Source organism: Pongo pygmaeus, chromosome 5 (genome assembly GCF_028885625.2).
Source record: "Pongo pygmaeus isolate AG05252 chromosome 5, NHGRI_mPonPyg2-v2.0_pri, whole genome shotgun sequence".
NCBI classification, from domain to species: Eukaryota; Metazoa; Chordata; class Mammalia; order Primates; family Hominidae; genus Pongo; species Pongo pygmaeus.
The window spans coordinates 98,675,168-98,695,173 of NC_072378.2; the positions used below are offsets into that span (position 1 = coordinate 98,675,168).

At 35.7% G+C, this 20,006-nt stretch overlaps 1 protein-coding gene across 2 annotated transcripts in view; it reads right to left on the reverse strand.

Annotated features, from left to right (window-relative positions):
• FBXL4 (F-box and leucine rich repeat protein 4) overlaps nt 1-20,006 on the reverse strand; it is a 72,160-nt gene that overhangs the window by 33,475 nt on the left and 18,679 nt on the right. The window contains exons 3-5 of one of the 2 annotated variants that reach the window (XM_063666441.1): nt 19,066-19,517; nt 9,971-10,316; nt 4,192-4,436 (exon numbers count right to left, since the gene is read on the reverse strand). In XM_063666441.1, coding sequence (XP_063522511.1) covers nt 4,192-4,436; nt 9,971-10,316; nt 19,066-19,517 — 1,043 coding nt within the window. Of the gene's footprint in view, nt 1-4,191; nt 4,437-9,970; nt 10,317-19,065; nt 19,650-20,006 lie in introns of both variants that reach the window. The other variant, XM_054492120.2, reaches the window with a different exon arrangement.

The window sequence follows — 20,006 nt, forward strand, 5'->3', positions numbered from 1 at the left end:
CTAAAGAGCTTCTGCGCAGCAAAAGAAACTACCATCAGAGTGAACAGGCAACCTACAAAATGGGAGAAAATTTTCGCAACCTACTCATCTGACAAAGGGCTAATTTCCAGAATCTACAATGAACTCAAACAAATTTACAAGAAAAATACAAACAACCCCATCAAAAGGTGGGCAAAGGATATGAACAGACATTTCTCAACAGAAGACATTTATGCAGCCAAAAGACACATGAAAAAATGCTCATCATCACTGGCCATCAGAGAAATGCAAATCAAAACCACAATGAGATACCATCTCACACCAGTTAGAATGGCAATCATTAAAAAGTCAGGAAACAACAGGTGCTGGAGAGGATGTGGAGAAATAGGAACACTTTTACACTGTTGGTGGGACTGTAAACTAGTTCAACCATTGTGGAAGTCAGTGTGGCGATTCCTCAGGGATCTAGAACTAGAAATACCATTTGACTCAGCCATCCCATTACTGGGTATATACCCAAAGGACTATAAATCATGCTGCTAGAAAGACACATGCACACGTATGTTTATTGCGGCACTATTCACAATAACAAAGACTTGGAACCAACCCAAATGTCCAACAATGATAGACTGCATTAAGAAAATGTGGCACATATACACCATGGAATACTATGCAGCCATCAAAAATGATGAGTTCATGTCCTTTGTAGGGACATGGATGAAATTGGAAATCATCATTCTCAGTAAACTATCGCAAGGACAAAAAACCAAACACCGCATGTTCTCACTCATAGGTGGGAATTGAACAATGAGAACACATGGACACAGGAAGGGGAACATCACACTCTGGGGACTGTTGTGGGGTGGGGGGGAGGGGGGAGGGATAGCATTAGGAGATACACCTAATGCTAAATGACGAGTTAATGGGTGCAGCACACCACCATGGCACATGTATACATATGTAACTAACCTGCACATTGTGCACATGTACCCTAAAACTTAAAGTATAATAAGAATAATTTTTTAAAAAAACCAATATATTCAAGATCATTTTAATCCCAAATAACTTGGAACATTATTTAATACAGCAGATCCAAAATAAAGCCATTAAAAACAAAACTTCCTGCTTAACTGTATATGGGTACTATGCAACAATGATAGAAAGAAGGGAAAAGAACATCTTAAAATGGTCTCTACTTTCTAGAGTTGACAATCTAAGACACAACTGTATAAAATATAGGCAGGCAACTGAATAAATATATTAGTGGGAAATAAGCTCTTTATACCATAAAACTTTAGCTCTATGTCAAAATACCTACTTAAGTTCTCATATCTAGAAAGCATCCAAGAATGTTTCCTAAAGGAATGAATATAAACTACTGAGAACAAGTAAGAGGAGTTTAGAGTAAAAACCTACACATAACTGAGGGGGAGATCAAGGCCATTCAGCAAATATTTGAAGAAAAATGGTAGGGAAAAAATGAACCTAAGGCTTTTTGAACAGAATGATACAATTAAGTTCTAAAGCACAAACAGGCAGGCAGGGAAAGGAACATCCAAGACTTCGGGGAACCATATTAGAAAAGTGGAATTATAATAGATGTGATTTTAATGAGTAATGATATGCATGAACAGTACTCAAAGTAATAAATCACAAATCTGTAGCTAGAATAGGATTTTAATAACTGATTAAAAGTTTTAAGTTATCTTTATTCCAATGTAACCTATTTCTCCACTATTCTAAATAATAAAAATTCCTAAAAAGTTATTTAAAATCCAGTTAAACAGTTCTAACTTGTGAGATAAGGCTTTTAAGCAACAAAAATAAACTGCATCAAACTTTTTCCCCAAAGATTTGTTCAAAAAGCAGCTCATCAACATTGGTCTCTAGTTTTTAAACGTGCTTTTCTTCTTTAAAGTATTACAAATAAGTCTTCTTCATAGTAATGAGCATAAATAGACCATACTTATTCATAGATTATTTATTAATAATCAAGCCATGCATATTTATTGCTTATTCTGGGAATGCTGCCTACAAGCCATAATAACTATCAATTCAGCAGTCAAGTCATGGGGGCCAACAGTAACCAGTAGGCAAAACTCCAATATGCCCCGCCCAAGAAAAGGTTCTCTCTCCCTCTTACTTCGACTTTTTCTTTTCTTGGTGGGAATAGTGACTACACTTAGAGGAATGCCATCAAGATTTATGATTTTACTGGCTGAAGTACTACAGTAAAATACGAGAACTTAAATTCATATATGGCTTTTTCTGATTATTCAAACTGCTCTACAGCAACTATCCTGGGTGAATTGAAAATGGAAGATAAATTGTGGGTTAGAAAGTAGATAGAAACTCTAACTTTGCAAAAGATCCTTATCCATTACTAGTATAAAAATTTTAAAAATGGCATGGCTAAGTTTTCTTCTTATAAGTGATGTTTCTTCTCAAGCGCCAGAAGCTGCATAAAGTTTTTAAAACTGATTAATATTAGCTTTATATTTTACTCGTTATTATCACAGTCACATGCAGCACTTTGCCAGTGAAGCTGGACTTCAGCCATTCACGACTAATATTTTCTTTAATGTCTACACATTAGTTACTACCCTGTTACTCTGTTTATAAAAATAAGGGATATGTTTATATGTTTATCTTAGTATCTTTATCTTCTCTGTAGCCTGAAGGCAGGAACTATATTATATATCTCATATGTCTCTGTATATGATCAACACCTACTACAATGCCTTGCACACAAAGGGTGAAAACAAACGTTTAATAAATTCTTAATAATGGAAAACATTGGGAAAGAGCTATGAGGGTAATTAAAATACCCTAATGGTCTACATAATGTAAAATAATGCTTACTGACACCGCTTGTTCTATCTGTTTTCATATTCAGTTAGTCTTGGTTTATGATAATGTATACTCTAAATATTCACAGACTTCATTAGCTTCAGTTCTTTCTTGGTCCTATTAGCAGAGAAAAGAATTTGAAATATGTGTGTTTGGGGCAAAGGGAAGTAGAAATGACTAAACTGTGTTTCACTGGACAGCTGCCAAATATCTAGCAACGAACCCCTTCCCCTGGTTCAATTTCTGGCAGAAAAGAAACTCAGTGCATCCACGGTTTCAACATGTGCTACTAGTCATTACTGCTTGGTTTATTTTTCACTTTGATGCATAAACTATCAAGCTCAGTATTTGGAACACATTGTTACTATTTCAAACATCATTACTTCATTTAAATCTAACAATATCAAATCTTTATTTCTGGAACTGCATCTTTATTTTTATAATCTGAGTTAAGGAAACAAGGCTCCACATACGAATTTCTAATTCATAAACCACTGTTCTAGCTAGAATATATTCACTGGGGATATGTGTAGGGATTGCTATAGTTCACTTTTCATTTTTAAAAATAGAATACAAGAGTATTCATTAATTAAAAATAACAGAAAATTTCTCTAAAGTTTCTACTCCTTCATTATTTAACTTCATGAAAATGCTGAGATTATATTAACATAAAAGGAGAAAAACCATGATCAAAGTTAGGAGAAAAACACCTGTTTGTATCCTAAGAAAAATTACTATGGCATTACTAAATGAATATGCACTTGTGCAAGCTTTCAAATGCTTAACAGGTGACATTTAATAGTAAGGAAACTAAATGCTTAAATAGAAAGGAGCGGAAACACCTGGGCAGGTCTGCAAGTGTGGTCGTCTATTTAGCATGCAATTGCATTTTCAACATAATTAGTTTAAATGAGCTTCTAAATCTGGGTGATGTATTGCACATGTAATTAAGATTTAATTTAAAATGTTCTATAATAAATTGTTTTCCATTTCTGACAAATCACATTAGAGAGGTAGATTTTGATTTGGAAATAGTTTTTAAAATGTGTTAATCATCTGTGCTGCAAATATGAGAAAGAAGAAACAGGAGCTCTGCTGAAAGTTACTTGGGATTTAAAAAACATGAAGTAAAGGGTATAGTTTCCCTTCATATTCATATAAAATTTAGCTGAAGAGGATAGTAAAACACTTATTTTTTATAAGCAGCAGCATTCTAAACATGACACTCAAAATATATTTCCTTTTTATTTTTGTAAGTACATGTTACATAATTTCAAACTTTTATTATGAAAACCACTACATAATAAGTACAGCCTGCTGCTGGGGGGGAAAAAAAAAACTTCATCAAGGCTTTGTACTAACCTGCTAAATCCTGCAACAGAGATGAAGCCTCTATTGCCAGTCCAAGATAAATTAAGCCACTGGACAAGAGTGCATCGAGACTGTAGAAATTCCAGAGAAGTGTCATCTAGTTTTGCCCAGTATGGTTGCAGATTAAGGTGGATGTATTGCAGAGGATCACAGCAATGCTGGCTCAGTAGTTTGCAAGTCTGTGCTAATCTACACAGGTCTGGTAGTGTAAGATGATTCAGAATCAGTTGAATAAGCTAAATGAGACAGAGAAACCAAGATCGTCAAGAGTGAAAAGCAGTATCATTCTAAGAAACATATAACATGATCTAATAAGGAATAAAAGTGTCATACATTTTATAACAATATTTCATATAGTAAATAAACATCCAACAGAAGTATCCAAATAGAAGAAATCATACATACATTTGACTGTAGTGCATTTCAAGATTGTTCAAAGTATACTCAGCTCATATTGCCTACTCATTTTCTTAGGTGCAAATACACACTTTGGTAATCTATTGACTAATACAATTTGTCATACTCAGCATTACTGAACAGCTACTACGTGCCAGACACTGGCGACAGAAAAGAAAGAGTGCCCATTCTCAGAATGCTTACAGTCCAGTGGGGATTGGTAAGGACAATGATACGTTTTAATAGCTTTGACAAAAAGAAACACAGAATGCTACTAAAGTCTAGCAGGCCTAGCTCCAAAGTGAAAGTGTACCTGTGCCAGGAACACTCAGCTTTTTAAAAAATAAAAAATAAAAAAAAATACTTTTAAGTTCTGGGGTACATGTGCAGAACGTGCAGGTGTGTTACATAGGTATACAAATGCCATGGCGTTTTGCTGCACCCATCAACCCATCACCTACATTAGGTATTTCTCTAATGTTATCCCTCCCCTAGCCGCCCCACCCACCGACAGGCCCCAGTGTGTGATGTTCCCCTGCCTGTGTCCAGGTGTTCTCATTGTTCAACTCCCACTTATAAGTGAGAACATGCGGTACTTGGTTTTCTGTTCCTGTGTTAGTCTGCTGAGAATGATGGTTTCCAGCTTCATCCATGTCCCTTCAAAGGACATGAACTCATCCTTTTTTATGGCTGCATAGTATTCCATGGTATGTATGTGCCACATTTTCTTTATCCAGTCTATCATTGATGGATATTTGGGTTGGTTCCAAGTCTTCACTATTGTGAATAGTGCCACAATAAACATACGTGTACATATGTCCTTATAGCAGAATGATTCATAATCATTGGGATATATACCCAGTAATGGGACTGCTGGGTCAAATGGTATTTCTAGTTCTAGATCCTTGAGGAATCACCATACTGTTTTCCACAATGGTTGAACTAATTTACACTCCCACCAACAGTGTAAAAACATTCCTATTTCTCCACATCTTCTCCAGCATCTGTTGTTTCCTGACTTTTTAATGATCACTATTCTAACTGGCATGAGATGGTATCTCATTGTGATTTTGATTTGCATTTCTCTAATGACCAGTGATGATGAACATTTTTTCTTATGTTTGTTGGCTGCATAATGTCTTCTTTTGAGCAGTGTCTGTTCATATCCTTTGCCCACTTTTTGATGGGGTTGTTTCTTTCTTGTAAATTTGCCTAACTTCTTTGTAGATTCTGGATGTTAGCCCTTTGTCAGATGGATAGATCGCAAAAATTTTCTCCCATTCTGTAGGTTGCCTGTTCACTCTGATGATAGTTTCTTTTGCTGGAACATTCAGCTTCAGAGAGTCAGGGACAAACCAGGTGAAAAGAGAGTCTAGTGGTAAAGACTGTGTTATGAAAGCCTCACAGAGGAGCTTGGATTTATCCTGAAAGCAATGAGGAGTCCTGAACGGTTTTAAACTAGGGGTTTTAAACTAGAGTGACATGTTCACATTTGTGTTTCAGAAAGATCATTGCGGGGGGTGCTACTGGAAGCAAGGAGGCAGGAAGAGAAACCAGCCATGGGGCTAATACAGAATTCTAGGAAATAGGAAATAAGGGGTCTGCTTAAGGCAGCTGGCAGTGATGATGGAGTAGCAAACAGAAACAAGAATTACTAAGAAGGCAGAATTCAAGAGATTGTTATCTCTAATTAAAATTATCTTCTTGAACTAGTCCAAGATTTATTTTTTCTTAACAGTTGGGGGCTTCTAGTTTCAAAGAACTACTGCTTAAATAGCCTATTCTGAACTAACAATTATAAACAAAAAGATATTAAATATTTGCTAAATGTTAAAAATCTTATTTAGATGAGAGAGGGTTTTTTTTTTATTTCATGTATTTATCTAGCTAAACTTTTTGTTTTGCAATTAACCTAAATGCTCTTCTTCAATTTATTTTGTTATCTAGGCTCAGTATTAATTTCAGGTCAGAATTTCACTGTTTTAAGCCAAAATACCACAAAACGCAGAGTAACAACAACATGATCTTTAAAATGAGTTTAAAGAGGGTGTAGCCAGAATCTCCCTTACTCCTGATGTTTCTTAGTAATTTTCTTAGTAATTTACTGACTTTCCAACCTGCTCCTTGGCTATTAATTCCCACTTGCCCATGCTGTTGAACCCAATCTCTCAGACACTGCAAAATCCCATTGTAGTGGTCCCTATACCTAGCACGATTGAATAATTTTTCTTTAACAAATCTCATCATCCAGATACACCTGTTGATGTGTAAAATATTACACAAAAATCAAAAATTTCAAGTAAAAAGTAAACCCAAACATTTAAGAAAGGTCTAAAATGAGAAGTTTCTTCCTCTCTACACTCAGTTCTAACCATCCCTCTCCCCAAAGATAAGCATTGTTTTTCTGATCTCTTCCAAATAAATGTGTATGAAATTCTGTTCTTCAATTTGCACTAAAAGAATGATACTATATACACCATTCAGCAACTTGCTTTTCTCATTTAATGATATATCTTGTAGATCTTTCTAGATCTGCACATACAGACCCACCTCCTTCCATTTCACAGAAGTGACACAATTCAACTAGTTTCTCATTGATGTATGTCCTGCTTTTTTTCCTATTGCAAATAATACTGCAATATCATTGTGTGTATGTATTATGCATGTATGTTCATCTTGGCAAACTTTGAAAATATATCCTTATAGTAAATTACATGCATTTAAAAGTTTTGATGCAAGTGGAGAATTGCCATTCACAATGTTCATATCAATTTATATATCCATAAAAATTGTATGAAAGTACCCTTTTGCTTATATCCTAGACAACATTGGTATCAAAACGTTTTTATTCTGAAAGGCAAAAAAGGAAGAAAAGATATAAAACTGTTTTTGTGTTTCTTTTTTTTTTTTTTTAATGACAGAAATATAACACTTTCCCAGGGGAGTTGTCAATACATTTCCCTCTATCCTCTTGACCTGTTCCTGGACTCTATTCTGTTCCATTTATCTATATGTTATTTCTCCCATATCAATAGTCCTCCAAGTAAAATAACTAAGTTTTTTAAAGTATATGTGTTGGAATGTCGTGGACTGTTTGACTGCAAATGAGAATCAGGACTAATACTCCTCTATCACACTTCTTTTCCAGAATTTTCATGAGTATTTTCAATTTTTAGGCAAACTTTTCAATTTTAAAAAATTCTGTTTGCATTTTAATTGGGACTTCATTGAATACACTGATTAAGGAAAACTGATATTTTTACTTTATTGTATTTTCCTACTCTAGGGCATGTTCTAATTTTTTAGCAAAAGTAAATTATCTGCAAAGTCTAAAGTATCTGTGACTCCCCTTGACTAATTTGGCTGTATACTGGACCACCCTGAAGATCACTGGCTGAAAGGATAAAATGCAAATCTCTTGGTGAAACCCAAACAGCCCTTTATGACGCAGCAGAATAGACTCCACACTGCCAAAGACAGGGAGTCCCAATCACTGTCATCTATGTGCATGGAGCTGTGCACTGAGGCAGCCCTGGGCCTCCATTCAATTCCACCTCCTGCAGCTTCCCCTATCAAATCCTATGTTTTGGTCACACTGAAATACTGGAGCTCCCAAACAAGTCACACAGTTTCACTTCTCATCTTTGTACCTTGTCTTCCCTTTGCCTCAAGTGTCTTCTGGCCTTCATTCAAATTCTATGGGTCAAGCATTTTATCAGGTCTGGATAAAATTCAATGAACTGTTTAAAATGTATTTGCTGAAATTAAATTTCTATTTTACAGTTTTTGCAAGTGGGTAAGAATCAAAGCAGCGATTCACTCTCCTCCAGATGAATTGCTTCCACTGATGCCACAACAGACCCTCCGCAGAGACCTGAGGAGCAACACTGTCAGTATCTCATGCTCCTCTCTCTCCCCAAATCCAGCTTTTCCTTCATCTTTCCTCCCTCCTCCCAGTAAAGGCCAGTCTTGTCCAATCTGTGAAGCTCCCTTTCCATCACATGAGGTCTGGGTGGGATCCTGGTCCCATGGCTTAAAGACCAAATTACCTTGGACACTTAAATTCATCTTTATGTGGCAACTTTAGCTATTTCACAGGATGCGCCATGGCATTTTAACTGTAATATGTTGGAGAAGCATTATAGTTACTATTACTCTAAGACATTCAAGAGGCTATCTTATTGTTTCATGAAAGTTAAGCTATTTGTGTTATTTCCATGAAATCTGAAATACACATCAATTTGGAAGAGGGATATCTAAGGTGGTTAAAATTTGATTCTATAAAGTTTTCTTAAAAAGAAAACTGATACACAGTTTTAACCACACAGTAGTTTTCAGTGGGAGACAGAAATGCTTGGCCCTACTCTTACCCCTAGGAATATTTCGAAACTGGTAGGGAGAGGTTTTGGTGTCACATGGCCCTAGAATGCTACTAGCATTTGACATCTGGGAACCTGGGATGCTAAATATACCTCAGAAACACTCCAGTAGGGACACACTGAAAACAAGACTTAAGACTAGACACACAAAAAAGTATTAATAATTCCGGGCCAGGCGCAGTGGCTCACACCTGTAATCCCAGCACTCTGGGAGGCCAAGGTGAGCAGATCACGAGGTCAGGAGATCGAGACAATCCTGGCTAACACAGTGAAACCCCGTCTCTACTAAAAATACAAAAAAAAACAAAAAATTAGCCAGGCATGGTGGCAGGCACCTGTAGTCCCAGCTACTCGGGAGGTTGAGGCAGGGGAATGGCGTGAACCCAGGAGGCGGAGCTTGCAGTGAGCCGAGATGGCACCACTGCACTCCAGCCTGGGCAACAGAGCGAGACTCCATCTCAAAAAAAAAAAAAAAAAAAAATTAATAATTCCAAGGTAATAGCACTACCTGCCTAGACCAAAAATTATAGTTAGGAGAATATAAAATAGAGTTAGTATAGAAAAAAAAAAAAAATGACACTTAGAGAAACTACGGATTAAATAGAATAAGCATTCATCTCACAATCTTATTAATATTATTTTTAATAGCAAATCATCTTTAACATAACTAATATAAAGTTAAGCATGTATTGCCCATACTTAAACTGTAATATGAATTAAAGTGGATTGTTACTTATTACTGGTTTTTGTATTTGGTTATTATTAATTAGCAATATGAAAATATATACTTAATAGTTTATCCAGGAACATTAAAGCCAAACCAAAACAAAAGCAGTGAAATTAGTTAAAACATGATTTTGTCTAGTTTTTCCAAAATCAAAATATACAACACATCAAATTATATATACCTTACCAATGCTCAATTACCGATGCTCAGTAAACATTAATATCTAAAGATTAAAAACCAATACTGCTGCTAAATATTTTTGGCTTACCTCATAAGGTAGTTTATCAAAATACCCATTATTTGGCCCTTCCCTGAGGACAGCACTGCTAAACTGTTTGTTAAGACTGTCCATTCCACAACCATCCTTTTCTTCATAGGCATCATCTTCTATATCATTCATGTCAATAAGTGAAGTCTTGAGAGAAAGCACTGGCTTGTCCTTCACACCATGTAGCACAACTGCATCTAATTCAGTGTAATAATCCAGAAGAGAACTATTTACTTCCAGTCGTATAAGATTTGTGGGGAAATTTATCTGCTTAATACAAGGTTTAAACTGGCGAGCTTGGGAAGCATTCACCTTCGTAGGTCTCTCTGACCAAAGAATCTCCCATCTGCCAAAAAAAGAAACTTCCCTATAATACAGTTTAGAATGAGATCTACTGGTCCCTTAAGGTTATAGACCCACGCCCAATATGTCACAGTGTGAAACAAAGTCATCAAAATAAATAGAATCCAATATAAGTATTGTTCCCAAGATATAAAAAACTTTAAAAAACCAAATGCCACAGGCCTTATTACTTAATTTATTTTTATAAGTCCCCAAATAGTCCTTTTTTATAGATTTCACATTGATCAGTTTAAAAACTGGAACATGTAGTTAGAGGTATCTGAACAACATTACATTTTACAAGATAAGTAAACCCAAAGAATAAAACACACAAAGAAGAAGCTCCCTGTGTGCATGGCTTAAACAAACTGCGGAAACTAAACTGATCATTTTGCTTCACAAAGGTCTCCTGCTTCAGCTTTTCCATTTTTGTCACTAGCCTCATATAAATGCAAAACTTTCATATTATCTTTTTCTCTTTATTTTATCAAATCATTGTTTCATCAAATTTTTCAAGAAACTGTTTCTTGTATATGCCCTTCTCCTGAATTCCCATTTTTGCTATATTTAAGTTATCCTTATGTCCTTAGTATCTAGCAAATATCTAAACACATAAAAGGGGAATAACATTCCTCCAAATGAACTCCTGCTTCCCAGCCAGATTAATCATTATTTTCCATGCAATAAACTTATTTCCACCTTTATGTCTTTGCTCTTGTTATCTTCCTTCCCATGAAATGCCCAACCTACTATTATCTGCCTATCTATTCTTCAAGGCCTAACTTATATTCCATCTCCAGATAAGTCTTCTTATAAAACTATTTTCCAAAATTATTTAAATATTCTTCATAATAATATCATCAGGTACTTATACTCATATGTCAGTTAACTATTTCTCTAATATTGTTTCTAATAGAGAAGAGAAAATTAGAAACATTTAAAAATACTTCAGTTATCATCTTTCCTCTATTTCTCATTATTTACTTTTGCTAGTAAAATTTTTTAATAAAGATTTTACATCAAAGAATATTTTTAAGTCTCTCAATACACACTACAAACTGCTTTCAAAAAAGCTTATGCCAATAGTATATAAGAATGATCACTGAAAGCATTAAAAATAATCTCTAGTTTCATAGTGAGCCATATCTCCTTATGATGTAATTTGTAATTCACTGATTACTAATGACACTTAATTTTTTTATATATTCATTAATCATATGAGATTTTTTTCCACCAATAAATTGTTCATTTATTTCCCTGGCCCAATGACCTACTGAGATCTAAGTAATAACTGATAATGGCAACGCACAGAAGAAACTGAAAGAAAAAAAAAAAAAGAATGTGAAACTCAAGGGAGAAATCAGAGCCAAAACTATAGAAACCATCAACATACAGGTACTCCAACTGTTTTTAGGCCCAGAAGGGACCAAGAAAAGCATATAGCCACAATCCTGGAAGAATGAAGAGGGAAGTATGGCAATTTCTACCTTCAGGAATAAAAGCAAACTCCAAAGGAATTCTAATAAACATATCACGAAGGGAATCAGGAACCACAGAATAGGGAACTTTAGCAGCAGGGACTTTTATTACAGTTTCTAGAACCTTTAAAATCCCATACTTGTTATTTTTGCTGACTCCCTCCTGAAATGTAGGAATAAAATCCATCAACATAAACAGCCTGTGAGTATTTGTATTCAGAGGCAACATTAAAGTAGCAATGGATAAATTAGTTACACCCTATAACCAATCTTGCAAGGCAGGGAAAGAGTTCCAAAGAATAGAGCAGGCTGTGGCAGGTTTAATGAGGAAAGAGAAGCAGGCTGGGTATCTTCTTCTGGTGACAAGGCAGAAAGGCAAACCTGGAGTGCCATCCTGAACCTAAGAATGTCCCTAAATATTAATTGCTAAAATCAAGGGTTCCTAACAAAGGAATTGATTTGAATACTCTAATGTAAATACATGCAGTAAAACAGAGCTAGCCATATAGGTGCCGGGGAACAGAAGCATGAAACATCTAAAACAATGCTGGTGAGAAAATGTATGCCTAATTTTGGATACCTTATTTCCAAGAATCACAGAGTAAATTATAGAATACATGAAGAAATTCAAATTTAAGTCTTACTTTTTTGTCGCCACTGCAAATTGACACCAGACGATGCTGGAGGAACATCTCCAAGAAACAAGGACCCCTCAAGACCCTGTGAAATAACCACCTATACTGGTTTACAGCACATGTGAACTAAACCAGCCTACTTTGTTGTTTAGTTTCAATGGGGAGTTTTGTGAGGCTTAAGAAAAACACTGAAAATATAATACAGAAATAACCTCTGCCAAGTTCTTAGCAATAAATAAATATGCACACAATACAGGTCTTCATGTATAATTTGAAATACATTATAATGTAAATCAAATTAAAAAATTAGAAATATAAGCATAAAGACATTGATTAGAACATAAATATTCAATTTTAATAATGCATTAATCTACAAAAAGTCCTCTCTAGCTACCTTGCAGAACATGCAAAATAGATAGGGTTAAGATGATGCTTTAAACTGACTTCCTTAACATTTCTAGCATGTTTAAACATATTAGGATTAATGTTATTTTAGCATCATTCTTGCTTCTGACTTATATATCGCATGAAGATTAGTTACACATATATCAGAAGCTGCAAAAATTATACTTAAAGTAGAATATCAGGATTTTATCTGTTTTTAGAAAGATTTAAAAATATGTCTAAATATTAAAAATTTCCAAGTAAATTATTAGTTTTTATATTTTGCTTTTATTTTTCTTGATAACCTAAAAAGTAACAAGAAAAAAAACCAGAAAAATTATTTATAGGTCTGTGGCCACTTGAATTAACTATGAGACCAATACAAATAGATTTTCTGCTACCTGCATTAAAGTTTTCGTTTAAAATTCCCCAAAAGAGCTAAAATGTATCATTTCTAAGTTAAAATGAGAAAGGTATCTATCTTACCCAACATGAGAACATGAGAATTTCTTTTTATTCTGGAAAACTAAAGCCAGAATAATAAAAACTAGTCAGTGAAAACAAGAAAACAAACATAAACATATGCACATGTACATATGGGTACACACACATATACACGACACACACACACACACACACACACATTCTGGAGAAAGCTCAACTCTTTTAATTCTCTAGCCCCAGGGCAGTGTTAATATGATTAAACTCCTTTAAGTCATGGCTTTTGTAATATGTACATTTACATGCTTTGTATTATTCTCATACACTATATTTATTTACTGGACAAATCTGACAAACTCTAATGTACTCTTTAAGTATTTTAAATCTCGACTATCACATGTGCAAAATTCAGCCTGGAATGTCTTTGAGACTGGGCTTACAGTCTGCATCTGGAGCATTCAATTCTGGGATAGTAACCAACACAGCCCATTTAATGTTCTTTCTGTTGATTGTACTGGATGACTACTATGTGTCCAGTGCTCAGAAACAATAAACCACTCTCTCTACGACTGCTGACCTGCTGTTATACCACTAAGAAACTTTCTCCAGGGCAACCAGGAAGCAGTGGGTAGATGAGAGGAAGACAGATGTTTCATTAATGGAAACCAAAGAAAGCAAGTTTTCTAACCTGTATTCAGGCTTGAAGCCAGGCAGATGAGTACAAAAAGCTTCCCTGCAACCAAAATTTATCCTAGCCAGTAAGTGTATCTAGTAGCCAGCAAAGAAAGTTATCTTGCCAACCCTGTTCCATTTCACTAGCTGAAAGTGAAGGAATAATAGGAAAACAGAAATAAAAGTAACAAGTATTCTGACAGGTCTATCTATTCACTCCCTGCCTCCCAGCCCATCTCTAATTGGAAACTAATAAACTAGCATATGCTTTAAAAAAAATTAACCAGTGAAGAGCTTGGTCAATTCTGAGTTAAATGACAAAATCATGTTTCTTGGCCCACATGACAAAGGTCCAGGTCATGACAAATTTGTGAAATCGTTACTTAAGCAACTGGATTTGGTAGCAAATTCTATGAAAGCCTCTTTTTTTCTCCCTGCTTTCTTAATTTCAATATTATACAGTTGGAGTGCTTTGAACACTGAAAAAAAATTCCACATCATTAAATTTCATTCCCAAATAACTTTAATCCAATTGGTTTCTTTAATCTGACCTCTATTTGTCATCTTCTTCTTCCCCTTTTCCTTGTGTCTCTCTTCCAAATGGTAACCCTGAGCTAGCCTATTTTCTGAGTCTTACATAAGCATCCATTAAGATATTATTCACAGGACTAGGGCACTCTATAAAACCTGCAACCTCCGCCTTCTGGTTTCAAGTGATTCTCCTGCCTCAGCCTCCCAAATAGCTGGAATTACAGGCACCCACCACCACGCCTGGCAAATTTTTGTATTTTTAGTAGAGACGGGGTTTCACCAAGTTGGCCAGGCTGGTCTCGAACTCTTGACCTCGGCCTCCCAAAGTGCTGGGATTACAGGCGTGAGCCACCATGCCCAGCGTTTTTCTTTTCCTCTTAATAAGGTACTAGGCAAGAAATGAAGAGACTTTAAGATCTAGCAGAACTACCTGTAACTTTTCCACTTCATTTACTGAACAAAGAAATGCAATCACATGAAATAGGAAAAGACTGCTTTTAAATTTTAAATGTTCTGGGACTAAAAGAAGTCAATTTCCTGCAAATTCCTGAGCTACTCCAACACACTCTTGTTTGTTAACTCCTAAGGGAGGGATATAAAATTAAAATAATAGGCACTGTAGCCCAGTGGGTTCCCAAACAGTAGTACATGATGGAGTTTTCCATCACTAAATGTGAGAATGCACACTTAGTATGCACCTATCACACATATATGTTCTTATAACATTGAAAGAAATCTTTATTCAAGATTCTGATCACGCTAATTTCTTGGTATAAACTGAGTTGCTTAAGTAATCATTTCACAAATTTGTCATGATCTGGTCCTTTCAACTTTGTGGGCCAAGAAACATGATTTTGTCATTTAACTCAGAATTGACCAAGCTCTTCACTGGTTAATTTTTTTTAAACAGATGCATAAACTTTTATGAAATAATGGTGATGATAGACAAAATTGGCATTTTGTTTGTCTTTTTACTGTATGTTAATTTAGCAAAGTAAATAATCTGACAAGTCTATGAGTTCCCTAATTTTTATGATCATTATTATGTTACTAGTTTATTGTGACTGACTCCTCCCACATGAACTCCATTCACATGCACACCCCCCATCTCATCAGTTCTATGTGCCACCCTGCAGATGGGCTTGCTTTGCTCCTAAGGGTTTATACCTACAACCTTCTTCACAGAACCACCTTGGGCTTCATCTAGGGAGTGACATGTGCCTAGGAGATTGACAGTCCCCCTGCCCACCCTTCCAGCCCATGGTCAAAATCTGGCTGGTGCAGGAGTATAAGGGCCCAGCTCTCTAGCAACTTTGCCTCCCAGCAGACTGGGACTTCATATGATATTGCATCCTTGCTTGATTTTTCCCATCATGCTTTCCCTACTCCTTTATTAGCTTCTCCCAGAGTATTTCCATAAAAAATTTCCACAAAAATTTCCATAAAAAATTGCACAGGAATAGTCACCTCCAGATATTCTTCTGGGAAGCTGGATCCAAAAAAATCTATAAAATCCCAAAGTCTAGAAACCACTAGTTTAGATCTTAAGAATGTTACTCCCATGTCTGCAGTTGCCAACAGCTTATTCTCTGCATTCTTGGACTTTTCTCACTTCTTCAAACACCATGATCTTAGCTCATGATCTCACCTTCAAATGTGCTGTTGTCTCTCCTCCTTTCCTATCCACACTGGAGCCTCACTCAACCCTCAGGTCCCAGGTAAGTCACTTCCCCAGGGAAGCCTTCTCTGAGCCCATAGATTAGGTTCTCCCCTCTGCCAATACATGTTCCTCATGGTCCTCTTCTAGGCTGGCCTGTAAGCTCAAAACAGAGCCATCTCTGTCTGACTCTCTACTTGGTTCCTAGCAGTGAACTGGCAGAGAGGGTATTCAATAAATGTTTCTGATTGTATAAAAAATTCACCCAAATGTTAACAGTTACTGAATCTGGGCAGAAGAATTACAGTTTTTTTTCACATATATGTTCCTTTTTTTTTTGTATTTTCTAGATTATTTTTAAACAATGAAACATCTATTGATTTCATAATCAGTAAAATTTAAAAAGGCTTTTTCTTATATTTTAATAATATATTGGTCACCTTTTTTTCTCTTAAAATGTAATGGTATTTTCAGTAGAGTAAAGCTGAAAATCAGTAAAGAAAATTAGAGATACAGGTATAAATAAAGTGTTAACTTTAATCATAATCACATACCAATAACTCTCAGTGAGCCAAGAGCATGATTTGTACTTAAAATTAGTTATGCAGCTGTTAAGTTTTAGACTGGAGAAAACACATTACATGTTCCATTGATCTCCTTCCTAAATCTTTTCAGATTTTTGGAAAAAAGCAGGTAACTTTGTAAGAAGAATGACAGAGTCCTAATAAAACAATTCTCATATAAGAAAAGATCCTGCCATGCATGGTGGCTCATATCTGTAATCCCAGCACTTTGGGAGGCTGAGGCGGGCAGATCACCTGAGGTCAAGAGTTCGAGACCAGCCTGCCCAACATGGTGAAACCCCATCTCTACTAAAAATACAAAAATTAGCCAGGCATGGTGGCATGCACCTGTAATCCCAGCCGCTCAGGCGGCTGAGGCAGGAGAATCTCATTAACCCGGGAGGCCGAGGTTGCAGTGAGCCAAGATCGTGCCACTACACTCCAGCCTGGGTGACAGAGTGAGACCCTGTCTCAAAACAAAACAAAAGATCCTACTCCATTTTTTCCTCTTAGGGAGAAAACACAAATCTGATTTTAATTAAAGTATGCTGGCTTTCTGAGTTTAAAAAATGACTAATAACATTATTCACAATGAATTATTAGGTAGTTCTGGAAAAAAAAGTAAAGATTATACCAGCAATCTCCAAGTTGAGCTGTACTCTGTATGTTTTCTGGCAGGCCCAGGAAGTATTCCCTTAGAGATGAGGGGACAGAGATATCAGAGGAGCTGCATGTTACAGAGGTAGCAGCTGACCCCTGCCCGCCTCCTCCTGCACTGGCAGCTGGCCATCCTACAGTTGAACAGGTGCCCTGATATGCTCTCAGGCTAGAATGAGAGCGGGGATTTTTATTTATTTTGTTCACTGCTCGCTGACACATCTCTAATACCTAGAACAACACCTAGCACATTAGGTAGGCACTAAAATATTTAATGAATGAGTGATTTAATAAAGTCATATAAAGTCCTAGAAACTGCTAAGATCATGAGTAATAGAAAAAATGAGCAAATAATATGATCAGATAGTTAAAGGAAAAAGAAATATAAATGGCTTTTAAACATATGAAAAGATTTCAACCTCAGAGATAATAAAAGAATTTTAACAGTTAACATGAGATAACATTTTTCACCTATTAAATTGCAAAAATATAGAAATTTATTAACATACTCTGCAGGCGAGGCTTTGGCAAAACACCCACGTACATGCTCTACTAGTGGGAATATAAATAGTACAGACCCTTTGGAGAGAAATTTGGCATTACATATCAAAATTACAACTGTGAAAAATTAAAATTAAATGTAATTAAAAATAAATTGTTAAAATGCAAAAAAAATGTTAAACATTACAAAATTATCAAATTATCCTTGGTTGAGTAGCCTTCTAGGAAATTTATCCCACAGATATACTTGCACACATGCGAAGTGACTTATGATAAGGTCATTCCCTGCATTAATGTTTATAACAGCAAAAGACTAGAAACAACTAAGTGCCCATCAATGGGGGACTAGTTAATAAGCTGGGGTTCATACACATTATGCATTACTTGCAACTGCAGGAAAGAATGAGGAAGCTCTCTTTGTATTTACAAGAAAAGATCCAATATATACTACTGTGTGAAACAAACAAGGTGCAGAACAATGTGATAAATATGCTTACTTTTGTGTATAAAAATATAAAATTATATTTGTATTTGCTTGTGTCTGCACAAAGAAATTCTGGAAAGATAGAAAATGAGCTGATAAAAGTGGTTTCTTCGAGGGAAGAATGTTCTCCTAGGCACATGGAGAACAGGGTACAAGTGAGACTGCATTACATTAATATTTTTTAAAATTAGGAGGTTGAATGACAAAAACAAGAGCCAAGGAGCTGTTATGCAAAATAGGCTTGTAGGGAGAATGTATGAATTACTTAAAGCAACACTGATTTTTAAATGAATATGAGTGTTGCAAAAACATTCAACTAACGTTAAACCAAATCCCCTAAGGACCCCCTCTGACGTATCACTCACAGGCCTATTGTGAGTTGCTGAAAAGATTTAAAAGTAGTAACATGATGCCTGTTTGAAAATATTTTCAAAGTCATACTTTGTACTAACGTCTCAGAATGGCCCATGTCCCTATGAGTTCAAATTGTGCTTTTTGCTTTTGGTAAATTTTATGAGCTGCAAATATCGTAAGCCATGAATATTATAGTATGAGGTATTACAGGTATAAAGCCTGCATTAAATCTTTATATGAGTGATCTCTCTTCCCCATCAGAAAACTAAGGAAAATTTTCAAAATCAAATTCAATTAAGTTACTTAAAACAATGCTTGCAATAAAAAAGATCTCCAATATTAAAGCAACCAAAACCTTTCTACCAATAACTTAGGTCATTAAAAAATTAGTCTTACCTTACTTCAGCTGGTGGATTTGGGGAATAAGGATTTGCAGAACAAGCGAGAATTCTAATGACTGCTCCGGGATGATAGGTTTCTAGAACATGAACAGCTGTAGGATACACCTGTTGTTCAAAAGCAAGTTCCACATAGTCCTGGCTCTGAAAATTAGGTGGCGTCCTCTTGAATGGCAAGGAAGCACTAGGACACTGATCCCACCATGTCCCATAAGTTCGAAACACAGCTGTCTGAGTAAAGTCACCAGAACTTGGGAATACATTTGGTACACCAGCCAAATTCCACATAGTATAGGACATACTATTCTCACTTCCATAATGGGAACTGAAATCCACTACTTCTTTGGCATACTGGACTACCTCTGCATTGAGAGGGGAAGGCCGGCTGTTTGATTCTATAGTTCTATGGCTGTTCATCATTTCTCCTCTTGTAGCTGTCCTGGCTCGGCGCCGAAGGCATATATAATAAAACATGGTCAGAACTGTTAACATGGGAAAGACCGGTGACATCTAGATGTGAATTATGAAGCTTCAAAAGGTCAGGTGTCCTCGGTAAGATGCATGAACTCTTTGAAGGACGTTCTAAAAAAATGAATGGCTTGGTGAAGTAAAATAATTTAAATAAGCAGAAAAATGCATGGATAAGGTAATGAACAGGCTCTACTACCCTCAATGTAATTTCTCAGAATGAAACTAAAAAAACAAGTTTTAAAATACAAATGTGAAGTCTGGTATAAATAAATGTTCTAATGTATTTTTAAGAAACCTAAATATTGTTATGCATACAATATGGGAAGCAAAACTATATTATAAGGCAATGGAAGATACACAATCCAAAAAGCCGTATTTTATACAAAATTATAACCAACACTCAAGAAATACTAAGTCTTTGAATCTGAAAATTAAAATTATTTAAATTATATGGTGAACAACTAAAAT